Source organism: Chelonoidis abingdonii, chromosome 4, assembly GCF_003597395.2.
Source record: "Chelonoidis abingdonii isolate Lonesome George chromosome 4, CheloAbing_2.0, whole genome shotgun sequence".
NCBI lineage: Eukaryota > Metazoa > Chordata > Testudines > Testudinidae > Chelonoidis > Chelonoidis abingdonii.
In genome coordinates this window covers 107,633,128-107,657,709 of record NC_133772.1, presented here as the reverse complement: position 1 = coordinate 107,657,709, position 24,582 = coordinate 107,633,128, and the positions used below count along the sequence as shown (strand labels likewise).

The window sequence follows — 24,582 nt, the reverse complement described above, 5'->3', positions numbered from 1 at the left end:
ATATTCTATTAAGGATATGAAATGTCACACCAATTTTCAAATCTTTCTCTTTCATGCATGTGTTCCACACATGTCTGGAAGCATGTGGAAGACTTACTGGAGTAATATTCAGAACTTTATTATGGCCCTTGGAAAACAGGTAAGTTTGAAAAGACCAAAATATTAGCTTTTGGGGGGTTAATGTCAGGTAGAAAAATTAAAAGCAAAATGATTGGGACAGAATGCTTGCCAGTAGATACAGAAATGGCAAAAGGGAGTTTAACATTAAATAAATTTGTATTTTTCAGACCACCACCAGTATACCTACGAGTGAGACTTGTTTATGTACAACAATGTAAACTTTACCGGGAGCCATTTTTACATTCATTAAAGCAGAAATTTTAAGACTGCTTTTTCTGTTCAAAAAGTTACAACGCAACCTTGGGGCTGAAATTGCTGAACACAGGGAAGCCAACAATGACAGTACAGCTTTGTTTCACAGTGGTTTTGTTAACTTAAATTTCACATTAAACTCAAGCTTCTAAATCACTTTCCTCTACAGTTCTTGGTTTTGTTCAGCTATTTTCCACCTGCTTCTCTTTTGTACACTTGGCACATGTGTGGTTGTGTCATGACTCTGGGAGATGGATATGACCTGGGACTAGAGTTATTTGGTCGATTGCCTTTGAGTCCTCTGCTGAAGAAACAAAATGTCTTTCTTAAGATGCTGAAGCCTCCACTGTCTGCACAAAACATACCAAAAGAACTGTCTCAACCTCAGCCATCTGAGGCCCTGGCCATCACCAAGCAAGAAACAGAAACGACTTTTTAACATGAGAAAAGAAGCAGAAACGTACTGTGGAATGGAAACACACATGCTGGCCAAAGCTTATATTTACAAATAGATAGAAAATACAAACACCTTACTGTTTTTGTAACAGGCTGAAATACAGGAAGAATGTGAGAGCCGCATATTGCCTTGATAAACAAACAAAAAGCAATATCTTAACAATAACAGTGGATCACTTAACCTTGTCAATAAAGGATTTGTTCTCTAGAGACAGATCATCAGCAAATAACTTCTGTTTGGCCACTTTTGTTGATTAGAGGCATAGCATATCTTTCCCCATTGATTTCTCTGTATTGACTTTTACACAATCTCAATGACAATTGCACATTTAAAGAGTTCTTGTTGACTTAGAATAAATATGGGTGGTTTTACCAATGAAAGTCCCATGAGCCCTTTGAGGGATGTAAGATCTTCTTTACTTAACACAATGCCAGGGCAACAACCCATGGATCAGTTTCTTATGTTTTGGCTAGTTCAATCCAAAAATGTTGTGAGAGGAAGGTCGGGGGGAGGAATCTATAAATGTCACCAACGCAAAAGATCAGTCTCTGAGCCAGGGAGGGGAGGAAAACAGTTGAGCTGTTCTGGAATGAATTGCATATCAGAGAGCAGAGGCTGTGACAGAGTGACTGCCTTCTCGGGCTGTCTGCATGCCCTTGAATGCCAGCGACGCAGGAATATCACAGTTGTGAGGGGAGAGCGGAGTGCCTCCAGCATGCTGCCAACCATGGCCTGTCACATAACCAGAAGGGGTAGCACTGTATGTCATATAAGGCGACACCTGGGCTGGTGTAGGGTAAGGCGCCATAGTTGATGCTGAGACAAAACCGCTGACGGTTGGAAGACCATTTGGTGCCTGAAAGGGAAAGAGGGGAAAAAAGTTTCTAAAATATAAAGATACATTTTTTTCCTGCTTCAGAAAGAATGAACTCCTAATAATCATGAATTTGTGCACATGTCTGTATAGCCAGGGGGCAGGATACTGGACTGAGAGAATAAGGAGATTTTGATTCTATACCTACCTGATTCTACCACTGGCTTGCTGTGTGACCTTAGACAATTCACTTCAGCCTGCTTTGGGTGAACTCCTGGTCCCATTCAAAAGTCAATAGCAAAACTTCCATTGAATTTGATGTGGCCAGGATTTCACCCTTTGTGCCTCAATTCTCCCATCTGGAACATGGGGATAATTATACTTACCCACCTTTGTAAAGTGTGTTTAGATGTATAGCTGAAAAGTGGTATCTGTGTGAGTAGTAGTATTATTTGTGGTGTCTCTTTAAGCCTCCTTCTACATCTTTGGGATCTGCTCTTGCAAATGATCTTTTCACAACTCCCATGAACGTCAATGGGACTTTTGTGAGCAGAACAATTACAGGGCACTTGCAAGAGCCTTACCATTTTTTCCGAAGTGTTTATATAGGCTGATGGCAGGGGTGCTGGAACAACTTTTATAGTGGGAGTGCCAAAAGCCATTGAACCAAACTGTAAACCATGTGTATGATGGAAATCACTCAGGCCCAGGCATGTGGCAGCTCCCTTAGTTCCAGCACTTATGGCCGATGGTTAGGATGTCTATTTAAAATAAAAAGGGAGAGACGTTCAGTCTGTCACAGGAGGAATTCACAAGGGAATGCCACCCTTTTTAAATGAAAAAATGGTCAGTGTTTTAATTCACACACTGCAGATCCCTCCTTACTAGAGTACATGCAAAGCAAAGTCATTTATCTTGCTCAGGTTTTGATTCATGTAGTGCTATTTTATGTGTCAGTGTTATTTTTTTCAGGAAGGAAGTTTTCTATTCAAATACAAAGGCACTGCATATAGAATCCTGATTCAGCAAAGCACGTAAGCATGTGTTGTTCTTCAATCCACTGCACTTAGATTTAAGCACAGGCTTAAAGTTAAGCTCCTTTGCAGAATTAGAGCCAAGCTGTGTAACAGAGATGTAAGAAAGGGGGCAAACTTCTGTTTTGGATAAATCTTCACATAATTTAAAATTTTCTACTTTGCCTATTTTTCTTTTCTCTGGATTTCATCTGGCCAAATTTCAGATTTATATCCACATTTTAGGTCTTTCTAAATCATAAAGGTCTGGTTATGATCTCACATATATATACTTCGCACCAGTGTAACTCCATTAGGACTGATTTTCCTGTCTTTTACACTAAACAAATTCAGGAATGAATCCACTGAAGTCAAATTAAAGTTTTACAACAGTAGAACCAGCATGAGAGAGAGGAATCCAGCCTTGTGTATTTAACAGGCATATTAACACAAATTATACAGCTGTGGAAATAACATATTTTTTTTTCAAATTTATATATGTTTAACTGAAACTGAATTTGCAATTTTTTTTCCAAATCTAAATTGTGATCTGAAATTAATGTTCTGGTATCTGAGAGCTCCCATGCCTGCTCTGGTGTTATAAAAATCTCTTCTGTGCCAGGTTCTTGGGCTTTTCCTAAAGGTAACAGAAAGCACTTTATCATGCCAGAGTGACACAGCCAGGGGAACCCTTAGCTACATATTATAAAGCTCTGAAACACAAAGATACATAATTTGACTATAAAATGAGGGAAGGAAATTGTGCCTGACATGGATCCAGGGGGAAGAAAAGCTCTGAGAATTGTCCCTCATGGAGTTTCCTCTGAATTCTTCTTATGAGAGTGCGGGGCTTGCCCACCACATGGAAAAACCAGGTCATCCATCCCTCAACTCCCATGAAACCACTAAATGTGGATATCCTATGCCTCTACACTGGCTCAGGAACCCAGTGAGCCTCTCACCAGTTCCCAGTCAGAACAGCTCCAAGTGAAGCTGCACTGATATGGAATGTTGTCCAGTGGGCTTCCTCTGGAACTCTCCCCTTTAAAAGTATGAGTGGCTCTGTGCAGAAGTTATACATCAAAGTCTGTATTATCTTTTCAAGGATTCCCCACAGATTTTGGAGGGTGATGGGTGCCTCCCACCAGTCCCCCACTTTACTCCCCTGCACCCCTCTTCTGCACGAGCCAAGGCAGATTCCCCACAGTGTGCAGATCTGGGAGAACAACTGGGCTCCAATTTTGTGAAGGAAGGAAGACAATAGAATGTTTATCATCTGCTGTACAGAATATCATTCTATAGAATGTTCTCAGAGAATGTCAAACACTGGCTGCTTCTCTCTGTGCCTCTTAAAGTACATTGAAAATTCTACTGCATGAGGCATTATTTTACTTGGGGGGAAAAGAAGTGATTAGAATTCAAAGGTGTCATTCAAAGATGTGCTCTGATATTTTGTCATTTCTATATTAATGCACTGTTTGATTTACAATGACAATGATTCTTTTCACACCACTCACCCACTATTCAAAATAATTATGCTTGGTAGCAGTGTAACTTTTGGTCTTCAAGAACCACTGTCTGTTGGGTCCAGTCCTACAGGCTTTACCTAGGCAAAATTGTAATTGAAGTCAGTGAGAATCTTGTCTGGCCTGGCACTTCAGAACTGAATACTGTGCACTGTGTGAGGCAAATATGGCACTGTAAGTAGAAATGGAACCAAATAAAATATGCCATGTGTCATTAAAATAAGGTTGTCAGGCATTATTCAAGAATAGGTGACTGCATGTTTTTGGATAAATGCTTAGACCCAAAGGCACACTTATTTCATCTTCTTACATATCTTTACATTGGCTTTCCCTAGCATGATACCATGCCAGTGAATAAAACAAACAGCCAGAGATTTTAATTTTTGGAAGAGTTCCAGTTTTTTATTGAATTACACTGCATATTTTATCTGGGTGGTTCATTAACAAAATTTGACTACAGATTCATTCATTTTTATAACAGATAAATAAAAATATACTCTGATTTTGTAAATGTCAAATTAGGCCTGCATCCCCCCATCCCTTTTCTTAACCCCCACCCCCACTGATGATTTGAGATATTTTAATATTACCCAAATACATTGCTTTGGGATTTAAAATGTAATTGCTCTAGTGACTTGTAGTCCAGTATGGAGCCTTTCACCTATTGGTCACCAGTTCAAATCTTTCCTAGGGGTTGATAATGACTGAAAAACTGTTATCACCTGATGACTCTTTGATTAAATGAATTGGCCTCATTTTAGTTCCTAACTAACCAGTCTTTATCTCACAAAACCATCATCACAATAGGCACTAATTGGCACTCTAATTTGAAGTTTCAGCAAAGAGACCAAGGACCAAACTGTCATGCAAACAGGTCTACTCTCTAAATTAGGTTTGAGGCACATAGGTGGGGCAGTGAGAGGAAGCTTTCATTGATGATGATTCTGATGATTGTATGGGTTAACAGAGAACTTGAATCTCCATCTGTCAATCTGGCACTTCTTACAAGCACTAACATTCACTTACAAAATAAATGGAAGGGATTACATTCCATGACCCTATATGCATTGGACAAATAATTCAACCTATGTATTTCAGTAGGAGGAAATGAACACCAAAATCCAAACATATATAATTAGGAGTGGGAGAACCCTATGGTGTTTATGAGTTTGCAAAACCTTTAAAACTTTAAGGACTGAGTTTCGTGAAACATTTTTAAGTTTCAAAAATATTTTTCTCTTAATTTAAACCATTGTTTTTCAAGGGAAATTTAATTTTAAAAACAAATAAATGTATTTCTAACTGAATGGAAACCTGTGCTATACAAATAATATAGAATCTCATTGGAAGGTAATTACTGTTCTGTTTCTAGGAAGACCTGGGGAAAAATTTGCTTTCCACTGTTGCATCTGCCCAGAACTCATGTTTTACACAAGTGAAATGAAACTAGAACCTCAGCAGTTTTGAGTTATGTTCGAAATATAGAACCCACAATTTTCTAGTGGTTTGTAAATTTAGCAAAACAAGTTCTTTCAACTGTGCTTGTAAGATTCAGGGCCTGATTCTGCTCTGGCTTCTACCAAATTTACACAGGTCCCGCTCCACTGAGTTACACCTGATTTACACCAGTGTAAATGAAAGGAGAATCAGGTCCATAATTTAAAAATAGTTGGCCACATAGCACTTCAGCTGTTGCAATTCAGAATTTCTCCAGTGAAGTCAATAAAGCTGCACTTATTTTTGCCAGCTGAGGATTTGGCCCAATCATTTTATTTGCTATCTACACCTCTACCTCGATATAACGCTGTACTTGGGAGACAAAAAATCTTACCGCGTTATAGGTGAAACCGTGTTATATTGAACTTGCTTTGATCCACCGGAGTGCACAGCCCCGCCTCCCCCCGAGCACTGCTTTACCGTGTTGTATCCAAATTTGTGTTATATCAGGTGGTGTTATATCAAGGTAAGGTATATTTGAGATTACATTGGGGCCAATGACTGACACTTGACTCTCAATAATCTTTGGAACAAGTAGCTTACATTGGCCATCTGGCCACTTAGGGTATGTCTACGTTGCAACTAAAAACTCGCGGCTGGCCCATGTCAGCTGACTTGGGCTCACAGTATTCAGACTACGGGTCTGTTTAATTAACAATGTGGGACGGTCCCAGAGCTTGGACTCCAGCCTGAGTTGAAAGTCTACACTGCAATTAAATAGCCCCTTACTTAGTCCAAGCTCTGTGAGCCTAAATTGGCTGGCCTGGGCCAGCTGCAGATGTCTAATTGCAATGTAGACATACCCTTAAGAATCAACCCTATTCCTACTGAATTCAATGACAAAAGTCCATTAACTTTGGTAAGGCAGGGTTGGCCTCTAGCTTGTGTTTTCTGAGGAGACAAGGAACAAACTCCTCAGACAATCCCTCCTATTTACCTCACAGTCTCCACCATCTCCATTTAATGGTTTTCATTTTTTCCAGTCTTGGCCTGTAGAAACCATAGGGGCCAAATTCTGCTCTGAGTTACCCCAGTGTAAATCCAGTGTTCCATCAGTGAATGATTCCTATCACTTTGACTTGATTCAATCCTTATCCCTTCTCCCCTTACCTCCTTGTTTGTCTGTTACACATATGTTTTATGGGTGCCTGCTTTATTGCCTGATCCTGCAAAACCTTCCTCATTGAATTCTATAATTGTAAGCTTTTTAGAGCAGGAACTGTGTCTATTTAAAATTTATGCAAAATACCATGCAAAGTTATGGCAGTACATTCATGTCTATTACTGTAAATCATAATATTCTGGATGGACAGTGTAAGTGGTTATTATTTTGACAGAGTTGCCTCCATTATTCTGTCTCATTAACCCATTGTTCTGGTGCTTGCTGTGATATTCCATTAGGCTAAGGTGTTTTTGGAGCTTTCATTCTGAAGAGGTGTTTTAAACATCTATGAAAAACAAATTGTAACTTCCTTGAGAAACAACATTTTTCATGGGCAAACAGTGCCTTCCTCAACTACCAAGTTTATCAACATTAATGAGCTCGATCCAGTAATCTTGTTTTACACCAAATTTCCCCACTGGAATCAGTTGGAATTTTGCCTATGTCAGGTCAATAGGAATGGACCTCTGGTAAACAGTTGCTAGCTCTCAACCCTAATATCAGTGTGGATGTAATGCCTCTCTTTGGAGCAGCAAGCTTCACATCTTAACATTATCCTCCAGTGCAGAGCCATTGCCCAAAAGCAAACCAAACGAACTATCAAAGTTTTCACACTAGTGTTACTAAGAGCAGCGGTTAGCCTTTAGAATGGAGTGTTGCCAGCAGCCTTAATTATAGGCACGCTGCCGTAACTCCACAAATAAGACATTTTCTCACTCCTCATTTTTCAAAATGAAAAGCTGGAGCAATTTCTGCAAACTGGAAATGTGCATCCAATGTGCTGAAAACACATTTGCAAAGTAGCTGCTGAACAAGTAAATTTTTCCACAGCAAAGGAAAACTACAGCAGAGAGCACGGCTGCATATCTAGTCTTTCGACAGTAAGAGTAAATCATCTTAAATGCCGTGAATATGTTTAACATACTTCGTGATGTACATATAACTAGTCAGAGAGGTTACAGGAATATGACTAGAAGCAATCAAAAGTAAACTGTAAATATAAAGGAAGCAAACATGCTAAATCACTCCCTTTAATTGGATGGTAAATATGATTTATAAATCAAGCAAACATATTGATCCCCAAGGGACAGGTAAACAAATCTTTCACGTAAAACATCGTCAGCAGGTATGTAATGGAAATCTCTTTTAGGAAAGTGGATTGCCTAAAGATGCAATTAATACACATGCATTTCTTCTAACCATTTAAAATAAATAACATAAAATAATATTTTGGTTGTGATTGTAGTTAATAGAATTAGGGCTAAATTTTCTGCAGTCATTACTAAGGCCTTTGGCATCAGTGGGAGAAATTACATGATCCTACAAATGCTCATGAATGTTCCACTGATGTTAATGGGGATACTCATGTGAGTCAGAATTACTTGCAGGAGTAAGAGTTTACAGAGCTGAACTCTAGGTAAGGACTGCAGTACTTGGCCTTTTTGCGGCAAAACTCTTCATAAAAGAATGTTTCTGAGAAACAATTTTGATCACAAGTTGTGTCCAGATATAGCTTTGTATAGCCAGATATGTATGAGTAGTCTAGTTAGAGTGAATTCTGCAACCCCGTATTTGCTGAGTTTTCATTACTATGCTTGATCCAAAAATCTATGCGTATTTTATAATGTACTGTATCCAGCATACTGGAAATAGTTACCTTTACTAGACATGCTCCTGTTTCCAGCTGAAGTCAAAGGCAAATGCTCATTAATTTCACTGGGAGCAGGATAAGATTTATTTTTAAAACTGAGGAAGGAAATTTTCATTAAACAACTTCAATGTTCAAAAGGAAATTTCAACCTGAATAGAATGTGGATTATCTAGGAGGAGGTAGAACACTGTCTTCAAATATATTACCTCAGTTTCAGCATAGTAAATATATTAGACTGCAATACATTTGAAATTATATTATTTAAAAATTCTAACAATGTAAGTGTGGTAGCTTTTACTTGGTTTATTGCTCAGGGGAAATGTAATTGCACTGATTTCCAAATTATCTGGCTGTGAAAACTGAAGAGACCTCTTCGGGAGCTGGGATCTAGTTGGTTTACTCTTTATATATAAATGACATGGAGCAGAGTTAACAATCCTACATTAGAATTGAACATGATTATTCAGATGAATAAAATTATGCACATGATTAAATGTTTTAAAGATCAGGGTCCAAATATTTAATTAACTAGCTGTCTACACACCGTGGATCTCTCTGAAGTGAGGTCATTTTTTTCACAGAACTTTACTGTCAGTTTAGGTTCATGGTAACTAGAATTCAATATGCAGTGTTTTGTAATGAAACTCCAGAAGACATTCACACTACTTCACTATAAAATGTGGTCCACTCTCTTAATAATGAGTAGGTTCTGCCCTCTATATTTAATGCACTTTTGTATTAACTTAAAGTTGTTTCCCTTTTTTCATAGACAGCTCCAGCTGCACCAAATAACACACAAAGTTGGATCAGACTAATTGAATTTTGTAACTACAGTTGTAATATTCATCAAGACATATCTTAATTATGTTTGGTTATCAAATTCCAAATCTGGGTTTCTTTAGGGGAGCAAAAAGCTGTTCTCAGAAACAGTAATAATAAATTTGATTTGCCCACCAACAACAGCCCCCTCCCAAAGGTTCCAGAGGCACTGCACAACATCACCAAAACAAAATATAACAGAAATAAAAGTGAAAACACCTTCTTTAAAAGCCAAAGACATTAAAAACAGTCTCAAGGAGTCCATGACAACAACAGTGTGGTAAAAGAGAAATAACACATATGAGACCCAATAATGGTCATATAAACAAAACAAAACTTATTTTTTTGGAGGCGAAAGAAAGGGGATTTAATATTGTCAGGGTGTTTTGTTTTGTTTTGTTTTTTTCTAGAGAGAAAATGTGGATTTCATAGTGGAGTGGATTCCAGATGTATAGTCCACCACAGCTAAGGTCAATCATAGAAATGTATGACTGGAAGGGACCTCAATTGCTCATTGAGTCCAGTCCTGTGCACTGAGGCACGACAAAGTAATATTTAGACCTGTGTTTAATCTGTTCAGAAAAACTTCCAGAGACAGAGATTCCACAACGTCCCTAGCTAATTTGTTCCACTGCTTAACTACCCTTACAGTTAGGAAGCTTTTTCCTAATGTCTAACCTAAATCTCCCTTGCTGCAATCTAAGCCCATTACTTCTTGTCCTGTCCTCTGTGGTTAAGGAGAACAATTTATTACCCTCCTCTTTATAACAACCTTTTCCATACTGGAAGACTGTTATCATGTTACCCCTCTGTTTTCTCTTTTCTGGACTAATCAAACCCCATTTTTGTTCAACTTTTCACTGTAGGTCATGTTTTTTTAGACCTTTAATCATTTTTGTTGCTCTCCTCTGGACTTTCTCCAATTTGTCCACGTTTCCTGAAGTGTGGTGCCCAGAACTGGACACAATACTCCAACTGAAGCTTTATCAGTGCTGAGTAGAATGAAAGAATTACTTTTCATGTCTTTCTTCCAACACTCCTGTTAATACAGGCCAGAATGATATTTGGTTTTTTGAAACAGTATTACACTGTTGACTCATATTTAGTTTGTGATCCACTATCACCCTTAGATCCTTTTCTCCAGTACTCCTTCCTAGACAGTCATTTGTATTTGTGCAATTGATTATTCCTCTCCTTGCATTTGTCCTTATTGAATTTCATTCTATTTATTTCAGACCATTTCTCCAGTTTGTCAAGATCATTTTGAATTCTAATTTTCTGTCCTCAATCATATGCTAACATAAGACGTGGCAGTGGCATTCTTAAAAGACAGGTGAGATATGAGCACTGTACATTTTCTCCAGTGTGCATTTTCAGTTCAAAATCTGATTTATAGAACATGATACAATATAAGTGGAGGTCATTCTCGTTTGAAACTATGGTGAGTGCTCTACTAATAACTAAGATGGAGCTAGTAAACCCCCTTTGATGCAAAGTTATATAAAATTTTCTACATAAATTCTATATGCTTTAAGTTTAATACTCCAGCCTCAACTATGGAACTGCAACTGGCACCTCCATGAAATCTATATAATATATGGTAAGGAACTAATGTTTTGCTTGTCTACATTGATCGATAAGAGTGTATTGTTCTCACAAGTTCTATAGAAAATACCTACCTAATATAGTATATTTAACAATATAGTCAGACCATGCTGGAGTCAGCAGGATGGAGAAAATAAGGGTGTAGGAGCTACCTCAAGACTTGCTGGCTCATAGGGAAAGCTACTAATAGTGCTAGTAATTTGCCCTCCCAGTGGAGACCCGTCACCCAAAGCCAGCATTCCTATTGTCCATCAAGGCTCCAAGCTCGCAGGAGCAATTATCAGGTGCTGGCAAACTGATGAAGTTGACATCAGAGCCCATTGCCTGTGACTGGGAATACAGGCAATCCCCATTGGCTACCCAATTGCCATGGCAGCCATAAAGCACCAGGTATAGATTCCTGCTTCCATTCTCTTGCACTCCAAACACAGGAAGGCTTATGGGAAGGGTTTCTAACAAATTCCCATGTTTCTGAGAATCTGGTCCTGATGAGGATCACTCAACACTCAAGCTCCTCATTCCTTCAGAATAGGTGCCATGATCTTGACTACCATGACTGAGTTCCCAGACAGTGATGTCCAGGCAATAAGTAGCTGGCACACAGGAGCCAACCTGGGCGCCAATCATTCACTCACCTCTCTGACTTTCTTTATTAGTTTCATCCCGGTAGAGTGCCCTGAAGCCATGTGGATTGTTGGGCAGGGCACTGTGTTTTGGGCGTGGAAGCAGGTGGCCAGTAAGAGGCAGGTCTCACAAATAGGATTCGAATGGGGTGCGATCCAGATCACCTGGGAAGGAATCAGGTGTATGTAGTGGGATCAGCTCATGCCGCTCATCCACAACATGCAATGACATGGATGCCTAGACCTCATCATCCACCTTGGTGACAATGTCCTGATGGTGTGAACCAGTGTAGAGCAATTAATCAGAGTACAGCAGGACTGGTGAGTCCCCAGGCCAGACTGTTCTGGTCTAAATTCCTCCTTTTTCAGGTGTAGTAGGCAACATAATCCCTTCAGCTAACTGGGTAATTAGGAATTTTACTTGGCACCTTGGCAGGGAAGCCAATAGGAACATATTCTTAGTGCCCAGAACACTTGATGCCTGGAGAAAGTGCATTTCTAAGATATTAGCAGGGACTTGTTTATCCCTGGACCTTCACTTATGAATCCAACTGTTCAGAGTCTGATTAGGAGTGGAGGATGCCAGCTAACTAATTTGCTAGTGGGGTTTTGTGGCAAGTAACCCTTGTAAGAGGATTAGATAATAGGCCAAAACATTTAGGGCTAAATATTCAGCTCACTCTTACTAGGGTCACCATTTTCTGTGGGTGCAAATAATTGTGGATGAAAATAATTAGTGGTGCTGTGCCTACTGCACCCACAATACATTGTCCATTGTAACCAAAGAGTAGGATCTTAAATATTTACATGGTCTAAACTGTTGGTGCAAATAATTATGGGTGTAGAATTGCACCTGCAGTTATTTGCCCTCTATTGCCCTAAAATGGAGGCCTGGATATCAAAGTCTCCCCCCATTATATAAGAGGTTGGAGTTCATGACCTCCTAATCTCGGTGCAATGGGGAGGAAGGAACAGTAACTCCTGAAAATTCCAAAAGTGAATGTTCATTAGCTGATAAAGGGTCGGGTGTAGGAGTGAATGCTCAATAGCTGCTAAAAGTTTGGCTGTGGGTGAGTGAAGCTCTCAGGATGAGAGCAGGGCTTCTTACATATTAGCATGCATAAGCTCTAGCCATGAATAGTGTCTCTGATTTGCTAGAGTGGGGCCTCATTCAGGGCCTGATCCAAAGCTCATTTAAGTTAGTGGGAGTCTTTTCGCTAACTCCAGTAGGTTTTGAATCAGATCTTAGAACAGAATTAACTTGCAGGATACCTGTCCTTAGACACTAGTTCTTAATGTTGGCCTGTTAAGAAAGTAGCAGCCATTCTAGTCAAACATGCATGTCTTCTTCCTGCAATATCCACGACAATAAATTCTGAGAAAAATATTGTGATAATATTTGCCTAACATTCCACTAATTAAATGTACACATAACCCAAATCCTTGAATTAATTATAGACATGCAAATACGAACTTCAGTACTATTCAATTTATGCTTCCATAAAATTAGTCTATTCAATACCTAGTCCTTTGAACACTGCAGTTTACAAACTGTTCATACGTATAAAACATCTTCATTTCAAATGCAATGTACAAATGGAATTCTATTTATTTTAGCTCCACAAGGATTTCAATTAGTTTCCATAAAAGCAACTGTGTATACAAGCGGCTTAACTCTGAAATCACTTTTCTTTAAATGCATGGTATATTCATTTTTTCATATAAATGTTCACAGACAGTAATTACTCTCACAAGTACTCCCAACACTTAATAAAGTATGTTTTCAGGCATATATGTGGTTGTGTTGCTGAGTTTGAAGATGCGAAGCATTTGTGAACCAAAATTGTCATGTTCCCTGAAAAATCTAATTTCCGCTTCAGGTTCCTCTTTACTCAGACTGCGCTGTCTGCAACGTGGCTTTGGCTACAGAAGTGTGTAAAATGATGCACTGGGAAAATATAATGCAATTGCTTGCATACAATTTAAGACTGGAGGTATCTGTTAATTAAAAATCAATGGGAACATTACAAGACATCTCTCTGATTTCCTAGGGAACTTTTGATGCAAAATCAGAATGTGCTAGCCAAAGTTTTCAAGCTGTCGAAGCTCAAATATAGGACAAAGTTTGGGGCTCCAAAGACACAAGAAAATTATTAATGTGGGGAGCTTAAAATGTTGTACATGTGAAAGGTAGATTTTGTGTCAAGTGCATGTGACAGCATATTGCAAAGACAAAAAATCTGGAGATTTTTGGCATGATTCTTTAGTCCTTACTCAGGCAAAATTCCCATTGATGTGCGGCAAGTGTGGAGTGAAGGGCAGTATGCAAAGGAGTCTGTGCACCACCTACATATTGCAAAGGGGGCACTGCCTATGCACCCAAAAAACTGATACAGGAGTCAGTGAAAGAGTTGCCTGCATGATCGGGCCCATTAAAATGACTGTGTTGCTTATACAAGGTTGGAACAAGTAAATATAGCAGAACTGTATTAAAAAAACCTTATTTAGGGCTCAATTCTGCCACCCTTTCTCACGTGGAGTGACTTTCTGTTGGGCTACTTGTATGTGAAGAACTCCACATGAGTAAGGGTAGCCAAATCAGACTGAGGCATCTGTGTGCAGCATTCCCCCCAGTGCATGTGGTGCAAAGCAGAACCACCTGTGTCTTGCACATTGTTGGTGCATAACAAATTATAAATAATGATAATCAGTAATAGCTGTATTCTCATCTCCCACTAAACCCTTGTTTGAAGTGCAGTGTGGCACATTCTCCGCACCCTTGTTCTGCAGTTAGAACTCTCATTAGAGGCACAGAGCCTGATTCCTCACTGTTTTACTCTAGTTTTAGGCCAGTGAAGCGGTACTGACTTTAGTTATGTTGGCGTAAAACTGGAGCACAGGGTTGAATCTACTATTTTAGACCAATCACTTCTGTTCTATGGATGAAATTCCACATTCATCCCCGTCTGGATAGAGCTTCAGTAAACAAGATTTGTGCAGGGAATCCCTTGGAATGGCATTCACCCAGTAGCCCACGGGCAGCGCACATATTTCACTGTAGTCTCTGTGTAGTATGGATACTGGCTGAAACTTCTTACTCCATCAATTCTAGATACTCTTACCCTGGATCCACACAAGTGCAGACCCAAGGGTCTCTCCTTCCCATGTCAGTCTACCAGGCAGTTCCCCCTTTGCAATGGGTGTGGAGACACCTCACAGTCTTGCTGTCTGATTTAACTGCCTCAGAATGTTTACCACAGACGCACTGTGCTAGGGTGAATTTCAACCCAAATGAACAAACTGATAAGAAAATTGCCTGTGCATTGAGCATTCAATCTGAAATCCATTTTGTACCTTGTTGAAAAGTTCTATTCAAACCATGAATCTTGTCAAAACTGAAAAAAATTTCACATTCTTCTTGGGCATTTATTTCCTTTTGAGAATATTCTGGGTCATACAAGTAGTCAATTTATGAATTAAGACAGTTATATACATTTTAATTAATATTATAGAAAACAAGCAAGAACACTATACTGTAAGTAGCCCAGAATATAAATTAGAGCTTCCCTGAGACAGATTTAATCTACAAATACTATTCTGGAAAAAAGGTGTTTTTAAAAGTACTCAGCAGTACTTTTTATTTTATTTTATTTTTGAACATGCACAGCTCTGAAAATGACATTTTCCACAACTGATAACTATTTTTTGGCCTTTCTATCTTGTGGACAATATACATGTGTTAAGTGAACACAATTTTACTAATAGTGTAGCATTTGCCCCCCTTTTTTTTTTCTACATTTTACAAGTAATTTTTGTAGTCAACTTTCTAGGTTGTATGTAATGTTTAAATAATATTAGTGTTGCCACAAGAACATTTATATAAATATAAAATGGATATATATTGAAAGGATGAGATGTAAAATGCAATTTCCTACGCTCGTGTGGAAAACAATTGTAACGTTCAATTTATGTTACACTGTTCTTTAGCTCATCTGTTAAGGTGACTGAAAACCTATGAGATGCAGCAGTTTACAAGGCAAGGGTCTAATCCTGCAAATACTTCTGTGGATTTATTCACATGATAAACTTACCCATGTGCATAAGTCTTTGAAGGATTGAGGGCCTAAGCAATTATATAGAGGACTGTTCTTAAAAGGACAATGGCAAGGTATTTTTTGCTAACTTCTTTGCATATGCACTATTTATTTTAATAAAACTAGAAGCTTGGAAATTAAATTAATTCATTAAAGTTTTTTTCATTAATTGCAACTCTTAGTTGGGCTGCTAGCATTATTTGTAATTGGGAAAAATAAGCTAGTTTTATATAGTCAGGAGTGTTGGAATCATTTTTATATTGAGGGTGCTGATGATGGAAACCACTGAAACCATTTATTTGGTGTTTGTTGTTACCATGTCAAGCCAGGGAGTGCAGCAGCACCCTTAGTTCCAGCACCACTGTACACAGTGTTAGCAAACATAAAAAAAAGGTTGCTCACATTTGGGGCCTACCACATTTTCCATTACACCTATACAGTTATGTTTTCAGAAGTGTTCATTCATTTTGTGAGCACTGTATTTCAGGTGCCCAACTCTAGACACCTTGTGCTTGATTTTCAACAGGGCAGAGGACTTTCAGCTCTGAAAATTAGGCAAAAAGTGACATCCAAAAATTAAGCCATACAAATTTACTGAACACTTCTGAAAATGCTGCCCTCCAATAATAACAAAATTTGAATACAGGACATGAATTTCCCAAAACAAAGTAGAACCACCCTCTGAATGAATTTCAGACTCTGCACAGAGAGCAGAATTAACATGTTATGGGAAATATGCTATGGTTTTGAAATGTATTTTTACTGTGTGTAAAAAATGTTGTTAAAAATGTGCTACACAAGTCAGTCATATTTAAGTCTGTTACATCTTATCCCTGGGGGCATGATTTGATCCCTTATCAGCAAATGTAAAAGTTAGACAACTGTTTCTAATATTGTTCAGTAAGAAAAATCATAGGAATTAAATAGACTATTTAGGAGTAAAATTGCTTAACAATATAAAAAAGCAAAGTATATACCCTGTTTCCAAGCTATTCGATCACCTGCTGAATCTGGTGTGAATTTTCAATGTGTTTAAATGCATATTGGGAATGATTCTTTTTAAAGCAGTGAGCCTGAATTTTAACCAAGCTACCCTTAAAATACCTGGGGTCAGAAATCAAGCTCTGTTCTCTAAGTAAATTCACTTAGTGAACATCCAAATGTGAAGTGTATTTCTAGATGCACAGTAGGAAATTGGCCTCAGTCGCTGCTGCTATCTGTGCAGTGACAGTATGGAAGTTCAGGTAACTGACCTAAGCATCTCCCCCAAACCAGCTCACACCTCTCAACAGCTGGTGAAGCCGTTGGTGGCTATACAAATGCCCACAAGCTGATCTGGCTATTCCCAGGTTCCCTGGGGCCTGGCTGTGGGTGGCTTTCCCACGTTCCCAGCAAGCTTTGGGACGGTTATTTCTTTTCGATTCCTTGCAAGGCTAGGTCTCTGCTGGAGTGCCCCGGGTACAAGCAGGCTCCCGCTCTGTGGGGGCTGCAGTGGAAAGAGGCAAAGGGAGCGAACGGCTCGGAAGCGGATAAAACGCGTCTCGGCGGGGGCGGGGGTTGCAGTGAATACGGAGCTGGGCTGGAGAACCCCCGTGCCCGGCTTGGAGCGAGCTCGGCCTGTTCGCTGGGTGGCAAAGCGGGCGCGGTGCGCAGAAGAGAGCGGGAACCTTTGTGCCAAAGGCAGGAGGAGGGGAGTTAAGATGTGGCTGGTTCTTTTCGGTAAAGGGCCCGTAAGCGCTGCCGGGGGCCCGCGGCTGTTCCCCAGCTGCCCAGAACTGGCGGGCAGGAGAGGGAAGCAGCTGGAGGCCGCCTTAACACCATCCCCGAGAGGTGTCAGGCCAGCATCACCCCGGAGCTCAGAAGGGCGCCCGGGATTTCCGCGTTCTCGGGCCCGATCCTGCGCCCAGAGGAGATTTCCCTGGGGCTTCGCTAGAATCAGGATCGGGCCCTAGGCCAGCTGGGTATTGCAACCCGGCACCGAGGAGGGGCATCATGAAGCTCTGCCAGCTGCGTGAACGGGCCCTTCCCCGGGGCTCCTTGTGGGGGAGGCAGAGACCGCATCGCCCGTGCAGTTTATTCCCCCGCCCACCTCCATTTGAGCGGGCCTTGGATTTGAGATTCAATCGGAAGAGTGCAAACGCCTGGGCAAAGGCACTTTGTTCATTATTATTATTTATTACTGCAGCGATCGGCTTCTCCCGACAGAGCCTAGCCTGTGCCACATACAGCGCGACACCGCCTGGGCCACGCTCCCCTGGGAATCCCGCACGTGGTAAGGAGGCGGCTTGGGAAGCAGCGCGACTCCAGTCCAGGCTCTGTCAGCTGGTTTACAGTTTGTTTGTGGAGGAGAAGGGGGTCCTTCTTCCTGTACAGATCGTTATAATTGCTCTTTACCGGGCTTTTTATGCACCTTTAAACAAAGCAGCGGCTAACATGGCAAGGGTACGAAGGAGGGCTCGTCCCAAAACCCAGCCAGGCCAGGGCACCGGCCCCGTACAGAGCACAGCAGTGAATAAGCAGAGAGCAGCACGGGGCTGGGATTTGGAACTTGAGGCTGTAGCTAGGCTGAGCCCAGAAGCCCGTCCGCAGCCAGCCATTAGAAATCCAGCCGGGCAATCTTCCTGCAGCCAGAAAGGAGGAAAGCTCCCCCAACAGTGCAGCCCTTCCCCCTGAGGTTAGCAAGCGCGGTCTCTCTTTACCTGGCTGTACTTGGCCTCCTGCTCCAGGGAGCTCTTCTCGAGTCCGTTCACACCATGCTGGGCTGAAGGGGGGAAGCTATTTCTGCTCAGGCTGCTCCATTCTTCCACTTTGGGGCTGTGGTAGGGCGAGCTGTCACTCACTGTTGGGAGACACCGGCACGGCTCGTTAGAGATTCCGAAAATGAGCTGGGAAGTGCCAAGACAGTGTGCTTGTGGCAAGCATTGCTATGTGTGATTACACTGAGGCTGTGCCTTCCCCCTCACCACCAACACACACACACACCAGACAACTCTCTCAAACTTTACCTGTGACCCAAACCCTAGTAAAACTGAGGCCAGAACTCCCCCTCATAAGTACTGGGGGGCTGCAGCACCCGCTTATGTGAAGTGGTGTCCATCATAGACAGGGTTTACACATTGGTACAATGGCTCTCAGAACCCCCACTACAAAAACTGTTCCAGCGCCCCTACTCCAGCTCCTAGCAGGACTGGCTCAGCTGAGAGACAAATCCTCCCTATTGCTATCCACGCAATCAAGGAAAGTAACCGATGACGCCTGAATGACACCACCGGACACCTATTTTTAATATTTACAACAGCTTGATTTCCTTCTTCTCCCAGAATAAAAACCTGTGGAGAAAATGGAGCTCCATGTATGCTGGTCTCCTGTTTTATGACGTTAAACCTCAAAGACATTTTAATAGCAGTTCAATTTCTGTACTAAATAGACTGTACTCATCTTCCCCAAATGGCCAGAAACTGAGTTACCGGTTTCGGTAATTTGAAGGAGACTTCTGGTGCTCGTTCAGAAAACTGAGTAAATCCCTATAAAATTTTATTTTAAAAATACTTGATGTGTAAATTATATATCATGTGGGTAATTTACATATCTTTTTACTTACATATTATCGCTATACATGTAAATTGGTGTGTGTGTACACACCTCTGTGTGCATACCCGCACCCTGCTACCTCACTCTCTAGAAAATCGGTTGGGTTTCTCTTTGGAGGCAGGGGTTGAAGACTGACGAACAGGAGAGACAAAGGGAATGGAAGACAATAGGAGAAAAGATCAAATCATAAGTTAGAGGAGCGAAACTTTCAAAGTTTCCTTTTCGTATTTAATCGAAATACAAAGAAATTCACATAGTATATATCGATTAGCACAAACGCCAGGGTTGTTTCGAATCATTCATCATCATCTTTCCCTGACACCAGGTAATTTAGAGGAGAACATTGCCTAAGAATAACTATGTGCTTGACATAATTATTTCCAAGGTAGATTTAACGAACAATGTAACTTTTTTTTTCAAAGGGAAAAGATAGCTGCGTTGTTCGCAACTCTGGCACTGCAGAATTATGAACACACACACGCCAGTAAAAAAACGTTTAAAAATCATTGATTTTAAACGCATATGATTCTGCTAGGGACTCGCGGGGCTGTAACATTTACAGGCAACGAAAATTGTTCGCCGTGAACCGGAGTACTGAGGCGAGAATGGTTTCTCCTAAACCACCTCGACCCCGAGCTGTGAAGTGTGCTTGCTGGGAGCCCGAGCCTGTTCCCGCTGAAATCAAAAGCAACCCCTTTGATTGACTTGAGTGGGAGCAGGATCGAGCTCTCGTGTTAAACTGTTTCTGTTCAGAAGCTACCTCTCTAACCTCCTTGCAAGGGAAAATGCAGTCCATGGCATAAACCTGAAGTTGTCTTAAGAAACTGAGCTCTCTCTGCAAGCCCCCTTTTCTGCTGATCTCACACTTTTCCATGAATAGGGGCTTCCTTTAAATGTCAGCAAGGTCAATTTATCCTACAAATCAAGCGCAAACAACCCTCCAATGCAGTTTCTGCTGTTCAGCAGCCCAAACCTTGGCTTGGGGGAGAGGAGAATGTATATTGTAGTAAATCTTGTAAATCCCCAAGTCTGAGATAGAAGAGGAAAGAAATTTAAACATTCAGTGGGACCTTAAGAGGCCCTGTTGCCAATATGATGTTAATAAAGGAGGATTTCATTAAAACCCTCTCAATTTCTAATTTAATTTTCCCTGTTTAATGTTCATTTCAGACATTCCACCCACCGTGGAATGAACATACCCTAGCATGTATATTTTCTAAATCCAGCTCCACACGCACATACGTTTGGTTTGATTTTTGTTTTGTTTTGTTTTTTTGTTTATGGGGGTTATATTTTGAATCTAACATAGGGGAGGGGGCTGCCCTTGCTTGTAAAAACCTTCTAATGCCAATGCATTTGGATGTTTGTTATACTGATATCTTGTGTAGTTGAAAACATACAATGAGAAAATAGAAAGCCAAACTCCAGTTCCAAGACTAGGACCCAGAGAGAGCTACAGCCCAGAGTCATTTGTAAAATATGCTCTTTTCATCACATGTAATGTTTGTTACTTGACAAAAACTAAACTTGGAAGTGTGTTTTGCTGCAAATGGCAGAGACTTGTTCAGCGAGAAGCCACCGTTTCTAGCCAAAACAAAAGAAGGGGCGTAGAAGAAAAGCGGTCGCTTGGAAAGGGACAAACACAAGTAAAGTATCAGTGGTTTCGTTTTTCTGGACCACCACTTCGGAGGAAAACAAAGTCAAACATAAGAGTGAAAGCAATTAGGTGACATTTGAACTTCCTGTCTGAGCAAATTTGGCCTGATTGCGAAAACTAGGGAAACTGAATTTCTCTGTAATTTCAAGATGCTTTCACTTACGAATGCCTGATTTGGTAACAAATATACGTAATACACAGAAGGCATGCGAGATCATTATATCATTAATGACTGAAAAGGAAGACATAGATGAGATATATAATACAGAAAAAGAGCGTTATTGTGGATGTTCCATATTTTTTAGCCCACGCTCTGTTCTTCAGCTAAATGATCATTGCTAGAGTCAACATTTGCCATTGCATTATGTGTTATATGTCCAAAAAGCATAAGCCCACAGAAAATGTAGTAAGACGAGGCCTTGAAACATAAACCCTTAACGTTATTTATAATGTTCCTGATCTTTAGTACGTGCTGGGGAAAATAGCTCTGTAGTTTACAAACTATGGAGATAAAGAAATGAAACTATCACTAAACTTTGAAAGAATTGAAGATTTCCTGCTTTGAAACAGAAAAGTCGGAATATTCTAAGAAAACTGCTCAGAAATTAGGCGTTAAGGGACCCCTCTTTTGCTATCAACATAGCGTTCCTATCTGAGCAAGAAGTGTCTTCTTGGCTCTTCTCTTACCTTGGTCTGTTATGGACCTGATCCCCAGGATATCCGTGACTGAATGGGAAGAGGGCCAGGTCCTAGGCATAGCCATGGTGCTGGGGATTGCGGGCACTCCCGGCGGGGTCGGCACTTTGGCTCCTGTAGCAGTGATGGGGCTGGGGTAGGAGTATATGTGGTTGTAAGGCAGCGCAGGCTGTGGAGCGGGTTGATGCTGTTTGTAAGATTCGTAGTGACCCTGCTGGGAGAGATTTCCAATTTTGTTCCGGAGGATCCGGCTGATGGAGCTGACGGAAGGCACATTGTACTTGTCACACACGCCATCTGCCAGCAGTCGGTCTCGGATCTCCCAGGCAAAGATGCCCGGATCTCTTTGTTTGTAGGTCCGGATATGTTTCACCACAGTGGGGGTGGTGACCCGAGGCTTGCTGCCTCCGATCGCCCCTGGTAGGATGGAGCCAGTCTCATTGTAGCGCGCCAGGATTTTGCTCACACAGCCATGGGAAACCCGCAGTTGTCGGCTGATGTCACAGGGTCTGATGCCCAGTTGGGCCAATTCCACAATCCGGAGCCGGATGGCGTTAGGTAAGGGTCTCCCATTCACAAACACCCCTCCGAGCTGGTTCACTTCCCCAAAGGCAGGTTCTGCAAGCAAACACACACATACAAACACATTTGACATGGAAACGGTTCACGGGGGCCGTTTGAACCCACCCAACTATTAATCATCAAAACGCAGATGTCACCGGTTAGAGGGAACGCACCACAGTCACTTCATTTACAAGGGTTTTAATCTAATGCGGCTGAAATTTAAAAAAACAAAAACGTGGCAACATTTTCAAAGCTCGTTGATTTGTGCCGTTAAAAATAGTCCAGAATGTACATTCCAGAGGTGAAAAGTGAGATCACACAAGCAGACAAGTCTCTTTATTTCCCCCCAAAAGACAGGGGAAAGCCAGCGAAATTGGTGGACTGAATTCTGCAAAAACGTGAGAGGTGAGGGAAACTGAAAGTAGTAATTAAAGAAAAAGATCAATTCTAGTGCTGTTTGCTCCTGTTCATGCTTCTTTGTTAGCAGCACCACTAGCCCCACATTGCGAAGCAAAGGTGTTAATTTTTAAACTGCTGTGCTATCGATGTCAGCAACAATATATAATGTGCCACACAGGCTCAAATCATCCGTTAGGCTCCAATCCTCCAGTACTCTCATAATAACATTAATAATAAACCAACCAGTCATTAGCTTGCTCCATTCTGTGCTGCTGACCCTTAACATGTTCCTACAACTTGTAGGAACACGAACAAAGTCAATAAGCAAATTGCGGCGGCACATGATCTCACACTGGTGCTCTCTCTTTTGACAGCCCTTGAACCCTCCTGCAGCTTCCAGCCACTTACCCATTGCGCTAAGCAGGACACCAATCAGACTAAGCTTCCAAAAGGGAATTTAACAACAGATTCAGTCTCCCGGCCTCCTGCAATCCCGGCTGGAAAAGTCCACGGGCCCCTCTGATTTCCACTCTAGGAGATAGCAAGAACGTAAGGAAAAAGGCTAAAAGGAAGTCTGTTTCCCGATGAAAGAGACTTGAGTTCTGCATTTCAATCTCACAGCAACGTGGGCTGGGCTGGGCTGGGTTGGGCCGGGCGTCTCTGTCTATCAGTCACCAGAGGCACCGCCCCCGGAGGGCGGACTCAAGGAAAAGAGGCCTCCCAATTGGTGCTCGTTGATGATAGACAGCATAATCCAGGCAGGCTCTTCCGCTTTCTTTTGCAGGCATGCTCAGCACCTGGATTCCTAATACAATAGAGACGAATATTAAATACCTACGTAGTGGTAAGTCGCACTGAGAGTGCAATTAATATAGGAAATATGCGGAATAGTTGAATGATAGCGCTGTAGTAAGGCATTATTTTGTAGAAAAATCAACTGATCCTGTCTCTACCTGTGTATGAGATCTATTAGTTTAAGTATACATACTTTCAGGGTTGGTAATATCTTTACTAGGCTATTGTCAACGGTGCCAATATTTTGGTCATATCGCTTTAGAGAAAGCAATCTGTTCAAAGTTTGTAGAAACGCCTGCCTTTTAGTTCATTCAAGTTTCCTCTGGCTATTTCTATTTGCACAATAAATGACAGACAGAAAAGTGTGTTGATGTTTATAGCCAATAACTGGAGTCAGCAGCTTCACACGGGAATAACAGCGACGTCGTGAAAAATGCAGAGTTCTTTATCCTTTATTTTGCAGGTAATGGGGATTCATGTGTCTTTACGTGGTCGTGCTGTAATTTTAAAATAAAAACGTTTTAACCAGTGAATATGTTATTTAGCATAAGTCCCAGAGAGTTGTGATTGTTAAAGGTAAGTTTATTTTTGTTATGAACTAAAAGCGTGTACGAAAGCCAAATGAATCAGTGAGTTGTGCAGATGAAACGAGAATGCAACTGTCTGTGTTTAATGGGGGGGGGGTTGTGTGTGACGTCCATACAATTTATATTTTATTTCCTATCTTAAGTGTTACATTATGTTTAATTGTAAGATGTAAATGCTTGATTTTGACTTTAATAAAAACACTAATACTGGTATTAGCAGAAGAAAATCGTCAGAAAAAGTTGGTAGGCGCTGAAGTGCTTGCGTTTCATGCGGTGTGTGTGTGTGTGCGCGCGCGCGAACGTGTTTTGTTTGGCATCGTTGCCTGTATCATTCACTAGATATGTTTGTGTACGTACTCACACACACTCCACACATATGTCATACTACACACATAGATTATGGACTCCAGTTCCAGACAGGATTTTATAATATTTTTCTTTCAAATTTATGTTTAAAAGTAAAATCTGCAGGAATAGGATATGTAAATACTATGTAATCGAGAAAGAATAGAATCCATTAATTAGAATGAAATATAAACTCGGGAAATAAAAAAAATCTGATCGGCCCAGAAGGGAGTGAGTTGGAACTGTTTCCAAATATCATTTTCAAACGAAATATTAAAGGACGCGGATTTTTTAAGGAGGCAGGTTGTTAGAAGA

At 40.9% G+C, this 24,582-nt stretch overlaps 1 protein-coding gene across 1 annotated transcript; it reads right to left on the bottom strand.

Moving 5' to 3' along the window:
- Positions 1-1,286: 1,286 nt before the first annotated feature.
- On the bottom strand, positions 1,287-22,952 carry PAX9 (paired box 9). Its single transcript, XM_032789959.2, has 5 exons — positions 22,949-22,952; positions 21,569-22,195; positions 19,994-19,996; positions 18,333-18,472; positions 1,287-1,685 (listed from the first exon to the last, which is right to left on the bottom strand). Exons 1-5 carry the CDS (start codon positions 22,950-22,952, stop codon positions 1,431-1,433), a joined length of 1,029 nt encoding a protein of 342 aa, XP_032645850.1. The 3' UTR covers positions 1,287-1,430.
- Between the last annotated feature and the right edge of the window lie 1,630 nt (positions 22,953-24,582).

Coding starts and splice junctions, on each gene's coding strand:
- PAX9 (XM_032789959.2), bottom strand. Junction 1,686..18,332: donor AGGAGGCCAAGTACAGCCAG/GTAAAGAGAGAC, acceptor TTTCCCTTTCAG/GCACCAAATGGTCTTCCAAC.